The 19,618-nt window shown below is 41.4% G+C and overlaps 1 protein-coding gene across 1 annotated transcript; it reads right to left on the reverse strand.

Annotated features, from left to right (window-relative positions):
* Nucleotides 1–3,869: 3,869 nt before the first annotated feature.
* LOC120058804 (beta-1,4 N-acetylgalactosaminyltransferase 1-like) lies at nucleotides 3,870–19,175 on the reverse strand. The gene is made up of 10 exons (XM_039007535.1): nucleotides 18,936–19,175; nucleotides 16,332–16,514; nucleotides 15,783–15,889; nucleotides 15,573–15,610; nucleotides 13,069–13,249; nucleotides 12,191–12,283; nucleotides 10,929–11,116; nucleotides 10,544–10,684; nucleotides 8,809–9,046; nucleotides 3,870–5,077 (listed from the first exon to the last, which is right to left on the reverse strand). Exons 1-10 carry the CDS (start codon nucleotides 19,151–19,153, stop codon nucleotides 4,869–4,871), a joined length of 1,596 nt encoding a protein of 531 aa, XP_038863463.1. The 5' UTR covers nucleotides 19,154–19,175; the 3' UTR covers nucleotides 3,870–4,868.
* Nucleotides 19,176–19,618: the final 443 nt, after the last annotated feature.

Here is a 19,618-nt window from a genome sequence, read left to right on the forward strand (position 1 = left end):
CCTGATTACTGCATGTATATAGATTCTCTTTTTTCTACCATGTTATTGACTTGTCTATTGTTTACTCCATGTGTAACTCTGTGTTGTTGTCTGTTCACACTGCTATGCTTTATCTTGGCCAGGTCGCAGTTGCAAATGAGAACTTGTTCTCAACTAGCCTACCTGGTTAAATAAAGGTGAAATAAAAAAAATAAAAATAAAAAAAAAATGTCTGTCACACCCTGATCTGTTTCACCTGTCATTGTGATTGTCTCCACCTCCAGGTGTCATCCATCTTCCTCAATATTCCCAGTGTATTTATTCCTGTGTTCTCTGTCTGCTGCCAGTTCGTCTTGTCAAGCTTACCAGCATGTTTTTCCGAGCTCCTGTTTTCCTAATCTCTTATTTCTAGTCCTCCCGGTTCTGACCTCTTGCCTGCCCTGACACTAAGCCCGCCTGCCTGACCATTCAGCCTGCCCTGACCTCGAGCCTGCCTGCCGCCCTGTACCGTTTGGACTGACCTGGTTTATGAACTTTTGCCTGTCCTCAACCTGCCTCTTGCCTTCCCCTTGTTGTTTAATAAATAGAGACTCAAACCATCTGCCTCCTGTGTCTGCATCTGGGTCTCGCCCTGTGTCATTATAATATTTCCCCTTTCCCTAGTGTCCTGTTAACCTAACCGCTGCGTCTCTCTCTCTCCTTAGTGCTACGAGGTTCCTGGTTTGAAGATCCTGATATACAATGGGCTCATCTACTACGGCAATCACAGCTTCTTCAGAGAGGACATGAGTCTTATGCTGGATCTCCCCTGGGAGAGGATCTCCAGTAGAGAGAAGGCCAGGAAGACCCCGGAGAAGAGGGGGAGAGAAGGCCAGAAAGACCCCGGAGCAGAGGGAGAGAGAAGGCCAGAAAGACCCCGGAGCAGAGGGAGAGAGAAGGCCAGAAAGACCCCGGAGAAGAGGGGGAGAGAAGGCCAGAAAGACCCCGGAGCAGAGGGAGAGAGAAGGCCAGAAAGACCCCGGAGCAGAGGGAGAGAGAAGGCCAGAAAGACCCCGGAGCAGAGGGAGAGAGAAGGCCAGAAAGACCCCGGAGAAGAGGGAGAGAGAAGGCCAGGAATACCCCGGAGAAGAGGGAGAGAGAAGGCCAGGAAGACCCTGGAGAAGAGAGGGAACGAAGCCCTTCCAAAATGTCCAGCAATAGCTCCTCATGCCTCCCAATGGTGGTTCCCTGCAGGGAGACAGCATGGCAGAGCTAGTCCAAGTTTGCTGGGTCTGTCATGCCCAGTTCGAACATTAAGGACACAGGACGAGACCCAGATGCAGACACGGGAGGCAGATGGTTCGAGTCTCAGATATTTATTATAATCCATGGGGCAGGCAAGAGAATGGTCGTGGACAGGCAAAAGATCATAACAAGGTCAGAGTCCAGGAGGTACAGAGTGGCAGGCAGGCTCAAGGTCAGGGCAGGCAGTAAGGTAAGGCAGGCGGGTTCAGAGTCAAGGCAGGCAAGGGTCAAAAACCTGGAGGACTAGCAAAAGAGCGATAAGAAAAAGAAGGTGCACAGAAAAACACGCTGGTTGACTTGACAAGATGAACTTGCAACAGACAAAAAGGGAACACAGAAATAAATACCAAGGGACTAATGGGGAAAATGGGGGACACCTGGAGGTGGGTGGAGACAATCACAAAGACAGGTGATTGTCTGACCCTACATTACAAATAACACATCATTCATCGTACAATGGAAATAAGACCGCAAATAAAAGAACAGAAGGCCTATCGCACCCAGTATCATATTCAATAGTACAAGGAGCAACTATTTACCAACTAACCACAAGTGATGTTGCTAGGTTTTGCCAATGGTACAGCGTATAGACTTGTGACATGATATACAATTAAGCAATAAGGCCAGAGGGGGTGTGGTATATGGCCAATATACCACAGATAAGGGCTGTTCTTACGCAAGACACAAAGCAGAGTGCCTGGATACAGCCATTAGCCGTGGTATATTGGCCATATACCACAAAAACCCAAGGTGCCTTATTGCTATTAATAAACTGGTTACCAAAGTAATTAGAGCAAAACAATTAATGGTTTTGTCATATCTGTGGTATACAGTCTGCTATAATACGGCTGTCAGCCAATCAGCATGTTCTAACAGTGAATAGAAACCATGCACCTCTTGGTCATTACTCTACTTAGTCGAGAAGAATTCATACAGTTTGCAGCCTACATTATAACAGGAGAAACGGAAAATGCAATTCCTCAAAATCAGATCCATAAACATTACATTTTAATAATAAAAAATACATTTCATCATTAAACTGTAGAAAACTGAACTTGACATTAGGAACAAAACAGTATTAGATTTCTATAGACAATCATTATTCAGGTCTCTGGTTCCACCTTGTGGTCAAATAGTATAACGGCAGCATGTAACGAGATATCAGTCTCAGTAACATTCATGCAAAATAATACAAAAAGTATGACTGCTTGAATTCATCGTGAAGAGAATACATTAATCTATATCACGTTGATTCCTGACTTGTATCACGGGTGACCTGCCTGGCTATATCATTATTACATTGGCAGGACATCATGCTCTGGTAGGTGTCCATGATTATGCAATACAAACAGATCATTACAGTTCTTTGTATAAATAAAGTGACAGCAAGTTAATGAAATTCATCAATCAAAATGCTTTTCATGAAGAGTGCAAAAATAGAAAAGCATATTATATGTAAACCTACATTTCCTTTCAAAAGGAAGTGTTTGATTGGTTGGAAGAGCTGCAGCTAGATGAAAATATGTTTGGATGGCATGAATTCAGGACAATATTCAGAATGTCAGTCTCCATAAAGTAAAGTTCATATTGTGAGCTCAGACCATGCGTGTGTCCCAAATAGCACCCTATTCCCTATACAAAAGTAGTGCACTATATAGGGAGCCATAAACAGACCATGATTTTTTATTTAACAAGGCAAGTCAGTTAAGAACAAATTCTTATTCACAATGATGGCCTAGGAACAGTGGGTTAACTTCCTTGTTCGGGCGCAGAACGACAGTTTTTTTTACCTTGTCACCTCAGGATTTAATCTTTCAGTTACTGGTCCAACGCTCTAACCGCTAGGCTACCTGCCGCCCCATTTATGTGGCAAACCCCATGATAGACAGGTTTGCCACGTAAACATTGAACAGTGATAACTTTGTCCAGAGTATGAGTGGGAGGATATCATATGCTCCTCAAAGAGCAAGAGGGTTTAAGTCAGGTAATTAAAGTAATCAGGAGGAAGAAGACCTTGCACTTCAGTACTATGGCATGACTCACACTTTGGCACAGTCTGTTAATACCATAGTTAGAGGACTCTAGATTGATAAAACCTGTTTTGGCATGGACATTGCCCTTGAGGGCTTCAACCATTTTAAAAGCAGTCAACTAGGTGGGACTTCTAATAGGTTAAGGAAGGCTCACAATTATATCCAGGTCACAAGGAGGGCTCAGCCAATGAATTATACTCATGAGCAAACATTTGTTCGCAGTATTCACCCTTTGTTTGCAGAGGTGGAAAAAGTACCCAATACATTACTAAAAGTAACAATACCTTAATAGAAAATGACTCAAGTTAAATTCATCCAGTAAAATTCTACTTGAGTAAAAGTCAAAGTATTTAGTTTAAAATATACTTAGTTATCAAAAGTAAATGTAATTGCTAAAATAAAAAAGTATAAATCATTTCAAATTCCTTAAATTAAGCAAAGCAGACAGCCAATTATCCGTAAATAGGCAATTATTGTAAATTATATCATAAATAGGACTGGTGAAGTTGTCACACATGCAGCTAACAAAAATATGTCTGCTCAACCCAAAATTACAACCAACTAATTGCAGCATTACTGCAAAAATGGAAAAGGCAAGTGGAAGGGGGGAAAAGTAAGGAACTTGTCTGTCGTCTCTGCATTAAAGACCAACATTGGTTAAAGAAAATAAGTAAAAAAGCATACCAGTTTCATAAAGACCAAAAAAGTATATAAATAAATGGCGCTGCCCGTGCGCTCCCAGGTGTCATAATGGGACATATAGAAAGGTCTCCATCATTCTCTACGATGGAAACACACCTTGACCAAAGCCTGATCCGCACAGACAAAGGAGAGGCTCATTGGCTTGGTTCTTCACTTTCAATGTTTGTTTCCACACAGTCACTGTGTCCACAACAAATACTGTGGTGGTGACCAGGGGCATCATGCACCCCAAAAATCAGAGTGGGCACAAAGTACACGAGGATGGCTGGGGGGGTTATGTTCCTCGTCTGGAAGTTGGAGATTTTACATTTGTTCCAAAAACCCGAAACAGCTTTTTCCTGCCATCTATAGCTGTAATCATTACGCTTAATATATATTTAAAAATATGTATATTTTACTGGTTACTTAGCATACCCTCTTGAGCAGTCTGTATCCTCCTGACTGGTGATAAATATGCTTCTCTGCATCTCTGCTAAAACCTGGGTAAAAGATTGAAAGGAATGTGAGTCTTATTCAGTGTATTTAGTTGTTGCGTTCTTTTCTAAAGTATACAAACCTTGTCAGCAGGCATTCCAGCTACGCTAGCTTGATTGATATCTGGAAATGGCTTCTTGTTGTTAGCTAGTTATGAGGTTGGAGAGGTTCCCAATCTGGATTAGCTAAAGCCAACCTCATAAAAATCATTGGTGGCTAGTAGTAGAGAAACAACAACAAAAATGACATGCAAAAAATACAATCCGAGGGGGGGGACGTGCCCCTATGCCCCCTATGGGCATGACACCTCTGGTGATGACAAAAAATGGCTACTCAGTGTAACAAAAATAAAAACCTCAGTTTTAAAACCTCAAGTGATAGCTTGTAGAGCCTGTTTCAGTTACTAGACATGCATTTGAGTCTGTTCTTGAAGTAAAAAAGGGCATTTTTGATTTGGGCAGCATCCGATGAGGAGTAGCGGAACTTGGCGTAGGCCTTCTCACTGTCCGACTTGCCCCATGGCAATTTGATCTTAGATGCATGGTTTATGATGATGTCATCACAGGAAGCTATGTGGAGAATCCCGAGCCCGTCGATGAAGAACTCTGAGGATGCAATAAAAGCTTTTTACAATTTGATCACAAAAGGAATGTCTTATTTTCTTGTTGCAGACTTTCAGTGACAATTCATAGTTTATGTTCTCAGTCTAGAAGGATTTACTTATTAAATTAAATTGTATTTGTCACATGGTTCGTAAACAACAGGTGTAAACTAAAAGTGAAATGCTTAGATTTGGCCTTGTGTTAGGTCATTGTCCTGCTGAAAGATGAATTAATCTCCCAGTGTCTGTAGGAAGGCAGACTGAACAATCCAATAGGATTGTGCTTAGCTCCATCCAATTTCATTTTTATAATAAAACTCCCCAGTCCTTAATGATTACAAGCATACCCATAACATGATGCAGCCACCACCATGCTTGCAAATATGGAGAGTGGTGTTGTATTGGATTTGCCCAAACATAATACTTTGTATTCAGGACAAAAACTCAATAGCTTTGCCACATGTATTTTGCAGTTTTACTTTAGTGCCATGTTGCAAACATGTTTTGGAATATTTGTATTCTGTACAGACTTCCTTCTTTTTACTCTGTCAACTAGGTTAGGATTGTGGAGTAACTACAATTCCTTTTTTTAATCCATCCTCAGTTCTCATATCACAACAACCATTGAACTATGTAAACATTTTAAAATCACCATTGACCTCATGGTGAAATCTCTGAGAAGTTTTCTTCCTTTTCGGCAACTGAGTTATGAAGGATACTTATATCTGTGTAGTGATGGGGTGTATTGACACACTATCCAAAGCCTAATGAATAACTTCACTATTTTTAAACACATCTACCAAACGGTGCCCTTTGCAAGGCATTGAAAAACCTCCCTGGTCTTTGTGGTTGAACCTGTGCTTGAAATTCACTACTAGATTGAGGGACCTTACAGATACTAGTATGAGTGGGGTACAGAGATGAGGTAGTCATTGAAAAATCACGTTTACCACTATTATTAAACATAGACTGAGTCCATGCAACTAATACGATTTGTTAAGCACACTCCTGAACTTATTTAGGCTTGCCATAACAAAGGGGTTCATCACTTATTGACTCAAAACATTTTAGCAGTAGTGTAAAGTACTTAAGTAAAAATACATTAAAGTACTACTTAAGTCGTTTTTGGGGGTATCTGTAATTACTTTACTATTTATATTTTTGAAATATTTTACTTCTCTACATTCCTAAATAAAACATTGTATTTTTTACTCCATACAAAGTACTCGTTACATTTGAATGCTTAGCAGGACAGGGAAATTGTCAAATTCACTAACTTATCAACAGAACACATGGTCATCCCTACTGCCTCTGTCCTGGCGGTCTCACTAAACACAAATGTATCTTTTGTAAATAATGTCTGAGTTTTGGAGTGTGCCCCTGGCTATCCATACATTTTTAAAACAAGAAAATGGTTCTGTCTGCTTTGCTTCATATAAGCAATTAAGTGATTTATACTTTTATTTTATACTTAAGTACACTACGTTTCAGAACACCTACTCATTCAAGTTTTGTTTTTACTATTTTCTACATTGTAGAATAATAGTGAAGACATCAAAACTATGAAATAGATGAGCCACGCTAAGGCCACGCTAAGGCGTGGAAGCCCAACAAGCCAGCTGAAGCACCGTCGGTTCCATCGGCAGTGGCACCCGGACCGACGTCACCAACGAAACAAAAAACAAAAACCTCCCTGATGCTTCAAATATTGATGTCAGCATTCTGTAAGGACAGACGCTGGAGACGAGGCAAAGATACCTCTCGAGCCAGCTAAGGCATGGAAGCCAGACAAGCCCGAATCTGGTTTTGCTACCAATATTAACTGGTAGAACAGAATCATCTCCAAGAAGAATAAGGGAAGGATCTAGTGGTATCGTCATATTAGTGACCTGTGATAAGTTCTGAATAATGTCTTTCCAATAATTGCTTAGTTCAGGGCAGAACAAAAACATATGCATCAGTGTGCCCATCCCCGTTTAATACCTTGGGCAAAATGCTGAATATTTACAATTGATCTTATACAGTCTCTATCTGGTGTAAAGTAGACTCTATGTAAAATATTGAATTGCATCAACTTGTGCCTTGTGTTAGATGAAAGACGCTGAGCATCTAAAAAGAGTTTTCCCCATTTCTCATCCTCAACAATGAGACCAAGGTCATCATGCCACTTCGTGCAAGCTTTCGGAGGTTCATTGTTTCCCTACAGAGCTTGAAGCCTAGAGTACATGTAAGAAATGAGACCTTTTACCTCCTTCCTCTCCAGCCACAGTTAATCAGTTATAGGTTTACTCATGGGCTGAATCCTACCTCCCTGCTGAGTGGCAATATAATGCCTAACCTGTACCATCATATTAGTGACCTGTGATAAGATCTGAATAATGTCTCTCCTGTGACAAGATCTGAATAATGTCTTTCCAATAATTGATTAGTTCAGGGCAGGACAAAAACATATGCATCACTGTGCCCATCCCCGTTTTACACCTTGGGCAAAATGCTGAACATTTACAATTGATCTTATGCAGATCTTATACAGCATGCAAAATAGGAAGCCGAGGTGTAGATTTAATTTTGGATTGGAGATGCTTAGTGTGAGTCTGGAAGGAGAGTTTACAGTCTAACCAGACACCTAGGTATTTGTAGTTGTGCACATATTCTAAGTCCAAACCGTCCAGAGTAGTGATGCGAGTCGGGCAGGTGGGTGTGGGCAGCGATCGGTTGAAGAGCATGCATTTAGTTTTACTAGCATTTAAAAGCAGTTGGAGGCCACGGAAGTATGGCATTGAAGCTCGTTTGGAGGTTTGTTAGCACAGTGTCCAAAGAAGGGCCAGATGTAACAGAATGATGTCGTCTGCGTAGAGGTGGATCCGAGAATTACCAGCAGCAAGAGCGACATCATTGATATATACCTAGTGGTGATGCAGCCAGTCAAGGTGTTCTCAATGGTGCAGCTGTAGAACTTTTTGATGATATGAGGGCCCATGCCAAATCCTTTCAGATTTCTGAGGGGGCAGAGGTGTCGTGCCTTCTTCACAACAGTGTTGGTGTGTGTGTGTTTTATTTTATTTTTACCTTTATTTAACTAGGCAAGTCAGTTAAGAAAAAAAATCTTATTTTCAATGACGGCCTAGGAACAGTGGGTTAACTGCCTTGTTCAGGGGCAGAATGACAGATTTGTACCTTGTCAGCTCAGGGATTCGATCTTGCAACCTTTTGGTTACTAGTCCAACGCTCTAACCACTAGGCTACCTGCCACCCCACATGTGTGTGGACCATGTTAATTCTTTAGGGATGTGGAAACTGAGGAACATGAAGCTCTCGACCCGTTCCACTACAGACCTGTCGATGTGGATGGGGGCGTGCTCGGCCCTCCTTTTCCTGTAGTCCACGATCAGCTCCTTTATCTTGCTGACATTGAGGGAGAGGTTGTTGTCCTGGCACCACACTGCCAGGTCTCTGACCTCTCTATAGGTGGTTTCATTGTCGTCTGTGATCAGGCCTAATGCCGTTTTGTTGTCAGCAAACATAAGATGGTGTTGGAGTTGTGTGTGGCCAGGAAGTTGTGGGTGAAAAGGGAGCACAGGAGGGGACTAATCACACACCCCTGGGGGTATTACACCTAAAGTATGTTGGTATTTTGCTGTCCCTTTGATTTGTGTTTCAATTGAAATAAAAGCAATATTTTGATCAGAAATAAGGAAAACCTCTGGGCTCTAGTGATGAGACAAAGACACTCACCTAGATGAGCCACACGGTTCAGACGAGGATCGAATCCCACTTGTTGCATCTTGTCTGTCCTCCCCATGAAGAAGTTGATAACAGCGTCAGCTAGGACACAGTTAGGAAAGCCCTCAATGACATGATGGTATCCATTTCTGATGTGTATACAGTCCCCCTCCTCACCCCCTTCCTCCACTGAGATGGTGTGGCGGTAAGTAGCAGTGTAGCCTGTAGCTTCTCTCACAGCACCACCCACCTGGGGTAACAGACAAAAAGAACTAAATGAGTGGGAAGATAATACGAGTCACCACAAATGAGTTGCCACAACGTAAAATCATCCAGTTCAGGGTGTCAGTGTAGCTTCCCTCACAGCACCTACCACCTGTGATCACACACACACACACACACACACACACACACACACACACATCATAGACCGTTGACCTGATTAACCAGCTGAACTTTGGTTTGTTTAACCACTTCAAAACCAGAAGATCTACATTCCAAAGGTACAGGAACCGAGTTGGTAGAAAACCCTCTTTTTATGTCAAAGTGGAAAACTAAACCACAACTGGGAAGTTGTCAAAAAACAGAACAAACAAGTTACTCAAGTTTGCACAGCTCTAGATTACAACACTTCCGGCTCAAAAGCAGTATTTCCTGACTAACTGATTCTCCCACCATAACTACAGCGCCTTTGTCACGATCGTCGTAGTGAGGAGACCAAGGCGCAGCGTGATGATAATACATTCTTCCTTTTAATAATGAAGAACACTGAACAAACTATACAAAATAACAAAACGAACGCTAAACGACACGAGTGCAGACATGCAACATCACATAGACAATAACCCACAAACCAAACTGGAAAATGGCAACCTAAATAGGATCCCCAATCAGAGACAACAATAAACAGCTGCCTCTGATTGGGAACCAATCTAGGCCACCATAGACCTACATATGCCTAGACTACACACCTAGACATACAAAAACCCTAGACAATACAAAACAATCATATCCACCCTTGTCACACCCTGACCTGACAAAAATAATACAGAAAACATAGAATACTAAGGTCAGGGCGTGACAGCCTTCAGAAAGCATTCACACCCTTAGAGTTTTTTCTCATTTTGTTGTGTTACAGCCTTGATATTTAAAATGTAGATATTTGATCTCCTAAAATCATGTTTTGCAAGCAAGCCTTTCAAACTAGTATTGCTAAAATCAAGTTATGCAAGGAAGTTTTGCAAGCCAGTAAACAACAGTTACCACACATGAATTATGCTTGTACTTTATCCAGTAATATTGGGCCAAATTCAAAGCTAAAACATCGTAAATAACTTTGGACTTCGATCACATTTTCACCTGCCAGGATGAGGCTCTTCGACCATCCAGTCAGCGCTCTCATGCAGTTTTGAATGTTGCTAGGTTACTCGTGGGCGTGGTTTTGTAACAAGTTTGGCGTGGATAGAAAGTCGCCCCCCTAGCCTAGGCTACTGTATGAAACCACTTTGGGAACTCACCACAAACATTTTAATCCAGCCCCAAAAACATTATAAGTACATGTCAATATGACTTTCACTTTGAGAACTCGGTTCCCATGCGCGATCCCCCCAATTCCATCCCAGGTTCTACTATGGTTCTAACCTGATTCTACCCTGGTTTTAGTCATTCAGAGAGGCCTCACCCTCATCACTCACCAGGTCCAGATCTATGAGCACACACACGCAAACACACACACACAAACACACACCATGTCCAGGGTGGTCTTCTCCAGGATCTCCACCATATTCTCCAGCCTGGTGTTGGAGGTGAAGAGGAAGTCATCGTCCACCCACAGCACATACTTGGTGGTCACCTGAGAGACAGCCAGATTCCTCCCTGCAAACCAACCCTGCACAGAGGTGGACAGACAGGACAAAGACTTAATTACCAATTTGGCGATAGCCGAACGTTTGATAGCCAAGGTGTTCTTAAATCCTGGACATGAAGACCCTCAGAGTATCAGGAGGGAATCACAAGTAAATGAAATACTGGGCTGGAACAAAAGGACAACTTGTGGGTCCCCCAAGACCAGAACTGAAGACGATTGCTGTGATGAAACAGGAGCTACACTTCCTAAAATAAAGTTTGCTTACCTTCCCAAACGGCATTATGTAATGTTCAATGTGTGGACCTATCACTGGCTGGGGGTGCTCGTTGTCATCTGCTATCACTATGGCGATGGTGGGGTAGAACTCCCGTATGCTGTCAATCAGATCCTGCAGTTTGTCATAACGCAGAAATGTCTTGGTAGCTATGGTGACAAGTGAGCTTATGCTGAATTCTGAGGAAAAAGGAAAGGCGTGTTCATACCCAATTATGAATATTCATACTTATACTTAACTTCAGTTACTTTCATAATACAGAAATCATCACCCATATGATGCAAAATGCATAATTTTTTTATTTAAATAGGCAAGTCAGTTAAGAACAAATTCTTATTTACAATGACGCCTACCTTGACCAAACCCTAACGATGCTGGGCCAATTGTGCACCGCCCTATGGAACTCCCAATCTCGGCCGGTTATGATACAGCCTGGAATTGAACCAAGGTTTGTAGTGACGCCTCTTGCACTGAGATGCAGTGTCTTAGCCCGCTGCGCCACTCAGGAGCCCTATGTGATGACTTCTATATTTTGAAAGTTACATATCTTGAAAACTTTATTGCTGACAAGCAAAACATTTTGGGACTATGTCAACAATGGACTAATAAAACAAATACCAAAAGTTAGTTTTGGGGTGGAATTGTCCTATAAGTACTTTAATGTAATAGATTTCCTATCAAATGGGCCAAAATAGCTTTTTTAGCAAAAAAACCTATTTCTCAAGCAAGAATTTTGCTAGGACTAATAAAACAAATACCAAAAGTTAGTTTTGGGGTGGAATTGTCCTATAAGTACTTTAATGTAATAGATTTCCTATCAAATGGGCCAAAATAGCTTTTTTAGCAAAAAAAACTATTTCTCAAGCAAGAATTTTGCTAGGACTCTCTGTGAGTGGTCTGAGTGGGGAGAGCAAAACTGAACACTAGCTGTCATTGGTAGAGAGATTTGGAACTATTTTAACCAATTTACAGCATGGTGATGTCACCATGGAAAGCCCGAAACTCCTAGAAGGTCCTGTGTAGATTGAATTTTCAACCAGCAACTATCAAGAAATAAAACTGATCAAATTTGTTCACACTTTCATCAGCTGTTAAACAATTTGATACAAAACACAGGAAAAACTGAATTTTGACTTCACTGGGCCTTAAACAACATTGCAAAATGTAGCACCTTGGATGCCTACGATAACTGTACAGATACAAATAACTGTACAGTGGTCAAATGGCAAATGAACAACCCATACAGTACATACCTCCAGTGTAACCTGCGTGATAGAGCTTGGGAATAACAGCATGTCCAACCTTTATGGTAAAAACGGACTGGTGTCCATCAGTCTCAAACTGCACTGGAATAGAGCAGAGAAACACGTTTCATCACTCTAATATCTCAAGTATATCACAGTACAGTATATTTAATTTGATTAAATATAATCAAATGAACAAAACAAAAATGTACTTCACTTTACATTCAATGCCTAATGGGCAATAAGAGACATATGGATAACATACGTTAACATATGGATAGTGACAACACGGTTATTGTTGTACACAAAACACCGCTTCCCCCTAGTCTGCCTCTGTGCTAACATCTCTTTCCCCAAACAGCTAAACTTACTTAGAATCGCTCTCTAGACTCAAAGTCTCGTTCAGCAAACAAGCTGTAGTCTATAGTCTACCACACCTACATTGTAACATGGAATGTCAAATACCAGCAACGACTTATTTTTCTCCAGTTGCGGCATGCTCTCTTCCCTAAACACACGGACTGTGTAATTATAGTGTAGGCTAGTTGTGTGCCCCTTCCAGGGAATAATAGACAGGTTTATAAAGAATTTGAGACATGCAGGAAATGAAGTGTTGTGTATCTCTGTGTTGACGTACTGAAGTAAAAAGTGACAAGGAGTGGAATGACAGGGAGTGGCATGATAATGGGGAATTGGGTGGCGGGGGTTGAGAACGGCACAAAATACACATTTCTGTTGTTTGCTGTTATTAAATGGACAATAACATTGTATTGTATAGTATGGCATACAGCTCCTGTACAGCTGCAGGCACTAAAAAGTTAGTTTTCACAACCCTGTATTGCAGTATCAGGACTCAGGACTAGACACACACAGAGGGGCTGACCAACCTGTATCAGCCGTCCTAGGGTGGAACAAGGTGTTGGTGTAGGTGACAAACTGTAGCTGTCTGTTCAGAGTGGAGAGGAGTCTACTGGACAAAGTCATGTGCATCACTCCCTGTCCTCTAATGGAGACCCCGTCTACGGTGGCTAACACATCAAATGTCCCCAGGGTAGCAGTCAGATTCACCTATAGGACATGATAGGGAGGATTCAGTTTCATTCAAAAAACGAGTCTGCTTGGGGCAATTACAATGGTCACAAAATGACTGTAGATCCCTTTATGTTAAACATGAATCAACATTTTATATTTTAGCAGACACTCTTGTCCAGAGCGACTTACAGGTTAAGTGCCTTGCTCAAGGGCACATAGACAGATGGTTTGACTCCCTGAGCCGACAACAAACAACCTTTCGGTTACTGGCTAAACGCTCTAACCGCTAGATTACCTGCCACTACAACAAACCTATACTGAAACAAACATATAAACGCAACATGTAAAGTGTTGGTCCCATGTTGCATGAGCTGAAATAAAAGATCCCAGAAATGTTCCATATGCACAAAGTTTCATTTTATCTATGTAAATCTGAATGCACAGCGTGACGATATCCTGAGGCACATTGTCGTGCCATTCGTCACCTCATGTTTCATGTTTCAGCATGGTAATGCACGGCCACATGTAGAAGAGATCTGTACACAAGTCCTGGAAGCGGAAAATGTCCCAGTTCTTCATTGGCCTGAATACTCACCAGACATGATAGCACCCATTGAGCACGTTTGGGATGCTCTGGGTCAACATGTACGACAGCATGTTCCAGTTCTCGCCAATATTCAGCAACTTCGCACAGACATTGAAGAGAAGTGGGACAACATTCCACAGGCCACAATCAACAGCCTGATCAACTCTATGTAAAGGAGAAGTGTCGTGCTGCAAGAGGCAAATTGTTTCTCATTTCATGAAACTAGGCATATGTCACGATTTCACAGGAGAGCCATTTGAACGTTTATTTTTTTTATCAAAATGCATTGTTTGGCAGAAATGCCTTCTGGAACATGTGAACTTTCATGTGCCTTAATAATAACAATCTTGTATGCCATCTGTAAGTACGAATAAAATTGTTCAATTACGAGCCTTATTGGTTAAGCCACAGAAAAAGCCAGCAACCTTCCCGCTAGCCATGATTGGCTGAGATAATGAGTGGGCTAGACATGCCGAGAGAGGAGTTCAGATTGGTCTGCCATATAGAAGGCTTCTGTCTATTTCAGTTGGTCAATCTGTGTTGGTAATCCTGTAGAACACAGCTTTTTTAAATATATCATGTAGTGGAGCTGCATAAGTGTTGCCCTCCACTTTCTGGAGTATCGAAATCAGTGGAATTAGTGTATGATAGCTAAAGAGATGGAGAAAACACCTGTCTCCGGATTACATCTTCAAACTAAGAGCAACCGTGGCATGGCATCCGTGACAGGGAGACGCGTCCATCATACATGATGATGTATGTAAGATAGTCTAGCTAGCTACATTTTCAGATATTACACATTTAGCTGGCTGGCTCCCTAGCTAACGTTATGTGTATGACATTATCATTCGTATCCCAGAACCGTTTGCTTGGCTAGTTAGAGCTTAATGTTAGCTAGTTAACATTGAACCCGGTTGGTTAGCTCCCAGCAGATTCATGCAGGGTAGTAACGACATGATTTGGCACTATGTTCATTGTTGTTTAACTAGCAAACGTTAGCTGGAAGGCTCATTAGCTAACATTATGTGACGTGTATGATCTTACACGTTGTTTACCAAGCTAGGTTTATTGTTTACCTAGCTGACTAGCTACATGTCTTAAGATAAAGTGTACAACACCTGTTGAATACAGCCAGTGTCAGTAAACGTTGGCAAAAAAGCATAATGAAATTGTTGGCAGCAGAGCTGGTTAGGCTGTTTTCATGTTATCCAGAGGTAAACAAACAATCGGCCAGAGCGTCAGTGTGCGCTCTGATCGTTCCGAGAGTGAAACGTAATGGGTGGGGCTAGAGCTTAATAGGGTATGAACATAGAAGAGCTCTTCACTAGATCATTTTCCATTTGACCATTTTCTCAAAAGTGAGTTCACAAGTTCATCAACTTTCAAAGCAGAATTACTTTCCCATTGTTCCTTAAAAATGCAGTGTATGACATACCATTTTGCAGCTCTGAGTCTCTACTTTTATCCAATGTAAAAAACACCATTTCAAATGTTGCTACAAAGGACCACATCCAGGTGGTGAGTCACAATTGTGGTCAGATCAGATACTGACTTTCTGTTCCACGCAGCCTACCTTTTTTTCAAGGTATCTGTGACTAACTGATGCATATCTGTATTCCCAGTCATGTGAGAACCATAGATTATTGCCTAATTTATTTATTAAAATTGACTGATTTCCTTATATGAACTGTAACGCAGTAAGATTTTTGTAATTGTTGCATGTTGCGTTTATGTTTTTGTTCAATGTAGTATTATAAATGGAGATAAACTTACTGTATGAAGTTGTCTATGCTTTTCTTTCAGACCCAACCCTTAACAAACAGAAGAGAATTCCACCTTCAGTCATAAGGTCAGGTTAGTTTTGTTTTAACTGTTCTACAGTTATGGTTGGGGCAAAGGTCATATTTACAACAAAGCTGCAAAAATCCCTTCTCCCCAGTGTGTAAATCTTTTCAGTGGAATAACTACTTTGTTTAGTCTTACCAGGGATAACGATTGTCTTGAGAGGGCGAACCTCCACCCCCTGGGTAGGGTACTGCAGGGGACTGTTGGCTTCTGCTATAACAAGGAGGTCTGCGGGAGTCTGGTACCTGCAGCCAACATGGAGAAGTTAGCCAGACTAGAAATAAACTCAAGCTAAAGTATGATGGTGTAATGTACTTTTTATTTTGTACCTTTATTTTAACAGGAAGACATATTGAGACCAAGGTCTCCTTTACAAATGCGCCCTGTATACACAACACACACACACACACACACACACAACATCAAGTTGAAATGTATTTTGAATTTTGTTCCAGCAATATGGTGCATTTAAACTAAAAGCAGCATTGTAAACACGTCATGTACGTCACATATTTTATGTTGGATGTTGGCCTCAATTGATGGAGAGAAGGCAAAGAGGGGTGGGCCCATAACTTGAAAACAGTGGGGAGTTGCAGTATATAGTCGCAAGGTGCACAGCAAAGCAAATCACTAAATTCCAATGCACTGCAAAGCAAAGCACAACACTTCTGTGTACTGTACAGTTACCTCTGCTGGAAGCTGTTGTACTCCTGCTGCCTGCGACTTTTCACCTGAGCCAGCTCTGCCTCCTGGAAGGCTGTGTGGAAGTCATCCTGGGCCCAGACACGGGGGAACAGCACTTGGGCAAAAGGCAGGTCGATGGCAGGCTTCTTATCTGCCTCACAAACACACTCGTTCAGTGCCAGACGCCTGATTGAGATTAATGAAGAGCGTTGTGGACGGTTGGTAAGAGTATGGGACAAAATAAGTCACTATTAGTGCAATGGAAACCATGCAGGTTGATTTGATTGAGTCGAATTAGGAAGTAGTTCGAAATCAGAAACTCATTGAGGAAATTGGACCTTGTAATTGGACCTGGAATTTCAGTTGACCGAATTCAAATGGAATTATATATTAACCACCTATAGTCGATTGACTAAATAACTAAGTTACATAATAACAAAATATATAGAAATATACGTCAGTTTTATCTAGAGATATCTGTTTTTTGTTATTTGCATTGGATGCGTCTCAATCTACCACGTCCGCCGATGTCGCACTTCCGCATCTGCGATGAAAGGTGGCAGCGCTAGAGGGTGTTTGTCAGACCATCCCGAAAATCATTCCTCTCGCGAAAACGTCTGTAGCGTCCGAATGTTTTGGCCTGCAAACTAATGGGACACCACTATGGAAAGGGGAGATTCTCATGAACACGATGCAGTTCTCCGCTTTATGACCCCCATAAGTGTCACACGACTTTGAAGAAAACAAGTTCCCGTTTAAAACAAGTAATGGAAGTATGAAGGCAGTTTTGTGCCTACCCCGAAAAACGAGTTAAATATGTGTAAAAAATTTAAATGCATATATATATATATATGCATATATACAGTGGGGCAAAAAAGTATTTAGTCAGACACCAATTGTGCAAGTTTTCCCACTTAAAAAGATGAGAGGCCTGTAATTTTCATCATAGGTACACTTCAACTATGACAGACAAAATGAGAAGAAAAAAATCCAGAAAATCACATTGTAGGATTTTTAATGAATTTATTTGCAAATTATGGTGGAAAATAAGTATTTGGTCAATAACAAAAGTTTATCTCAATACTTAGTTATATACCCTTTGTTGGCAATGACAGAGGTCAAACGTTTTCTGTAAGTCTTCACAAGGTTTTCACACACTGTTGCTGGTATTTTGGCCCATTCCTCCATGCAGATCTTCTCTAGAGCAGTGATGTTTTGGGGCTGTTGCTGGGCAACACGGACTTTCAACTCCCTCCAAAGATTTTCTATGGGGTTGAGATCTGGAGACTGGCTAGGCCACTCCAGGACCATGAAATGCTTCTTACGAAGCCACTCCTTCGTTGCCCGGGCGGTGTGTTTGGGATCATTGTCATGCTGAAAGACCCAGCCACGTTTCATCTTCAATGCCCTTGCTGATGGAAGGAGGTTTTCACTCAAAATCTCACGATACATGGCCCGATTCATTCTTTCTTTTACACGGATCAGTCGTCCTGGTCCCTTTGCAGAAAAACAGCCCCAAAGCATGATGTTTCCACCCCCATGCTTCACAGTAGGTATGGTGTTCTTTAGATGCAACTCAGCATTCTTTGTCCTCCAAACACGACGAGTTGAGTTTTTACCAAAAAGTTATATTTCGGTTTCATCTGACCATATGACATTCTCCCAATCTTCTTGTGGATCACCCAAATGCTCTCTAGCAAACTTCAGACGGGCCTGGGCATGTACTGGCTTAAGCAGGGCGACACGTCTGGCACTGCAGGGTTTGAGTCCCTGGCGGCGTAGTGTGTTACTGATGGTAGGCTTTGTTACTTTGGTCCCAGCTCTCTGCAGGTCATTCACTAGGTCCCCCCGTGTGGTTCTGGGATTTTTGCTCACCGTTCTTGTGATCATTTTGACCCCACGGGGTGAGATCTTGCGTGGAGCCCCAGATCGAGGGAGATTATCAGTGGTCTTGTATGTCTTCCATTTCCTAATAATTGCTCCCAGAGTTGATTTCTTCAAACCAAGCTGCTTACCTATTGCAGATTCAGTCTTCCCAGCCTGGTGCAGGTCTACAATTTTGTTTCTGGTGTCCTTTGACAGCTCTTTGGTCTTGGCCATAGTGGAGTTTGGAGTGTGACTGTTTGAGGTTGTGGACAGGTGTCTTTTATACTGATAACAAGTTCAAACAGGTGCCATTAATACAGGTAATGAGTGGAGGACAGAGGAGCCTCTTAAAGAAGAAGTTACAGGTCTGTGAGAGCCAGAAATCTTGCTTGTTTGTAGGTGACCAAATACTTATTTTCCACCATAATTTGCAAATAAATGAATTAAAAATCCTACAATGTGATTTTCTGGATTTCTTTTTCTCATTTTGTCTGTCATAGTTGAAGTGTACCTATGATGAAAATTACAGGCCTCAGAACTTGCACAATTGGTGGCTGACTAAATACTTTTTTTGCCCCACTGTATATATATGTATTTATTTATTTCCCGAGTTCTCTTATATCTTCTAGATTTAGGTCACACTTCAAAACCTTGTTTTGTATTTTAACTTTTTTGACTGTCATTTTCGCCATTTATGAATGTATTATACATGTGTTATACCATTTGCCCATATGAACTCACCCTGCCACACTTTCCTTCAGGACATATGGGATATTGTCATAACTATTCTGGACATTTTGTAGCCTCTCCTTCAGAACCTTCTGTGCCTTGTAGCTCTGACCTGGTCCCACGTCAACAGGGGTGGTGGCCCTTCGAGTCCAATAGCGGAGGAGGGCGAACAGTAGCAGTGAAGATAAAATGATGAGGCATGTTTTCTTCTGAACGAGGCAGCGCATCATGGACACAGTCAGACACAGATCGATGTCACTAAAGAACAGATCAGACCAATAAGACACTAGTCAGTCATGTGTTTCAGACCTGGGTTGAAATACATGGGTATTTTATTATTATTTGCTTTTGAAATACTTATTTTCTATGTATTTGAGTCATTTCAAATAATGTGGCACAAAACCACTGCTTCTATTGGACGTATTTGAAAGAATTTCAATTAACTTCCTATGATGGCCTTCTATTTGAAAATATGTTCAAATAGGTTATTTCGAATACCAAAACAGGCAATATGTATTTTCAAATATATGCTAATACTTTAAGTGTATTTCCAAATAAGCCTACATTCCGATATTCAACTACTTGTGATTAAAAATATATAATAATAATATTTACTTCCTTAGGCTACTATGTTACACTTGTTTCACATGATTTGATATTGGTTTGACATTCAGTTTATTTTTCTTCAAACAGTA

This window comes from Salvelinus namaycush, chromosome 14 (genome assembly GCF_016432855.1).
Source record: "Salvelinus namaycush isolate Seneca chromosome 14, SaNama_1.0, whole genome shotgun sequence".
Lineage (NCBI taxonomy): Eukaryota > Metazoa > Chordata > Actinopteri > Salmoniformes > Salmonidae > Salvelinus > Salvelinus namaycush.

Coding starts and splice junctions, on each gene's coding strand:
- LOC120058804 (XM_039007535.1), bottom strand. CDS start 19,153: ATGATGCGCTGCCTCGTTCAGAAGAAAACATGCCTCATCATTTTATCT. Junction 15,611..15,782: donor CAAGACAATCGTTATCCCTG/GTAAGACTAAAC, acceptor CTGTTTGTTAAG/GGTTGGGTCTGAAAGAAAAG. Junction 10,685..10,928: donor ACATAATGCCGTTTGGGAAG/GTAAGCAAACTT, acceptor ACCTCTGTGCAG/GGTTGGTTTGCAGGGAGGAA.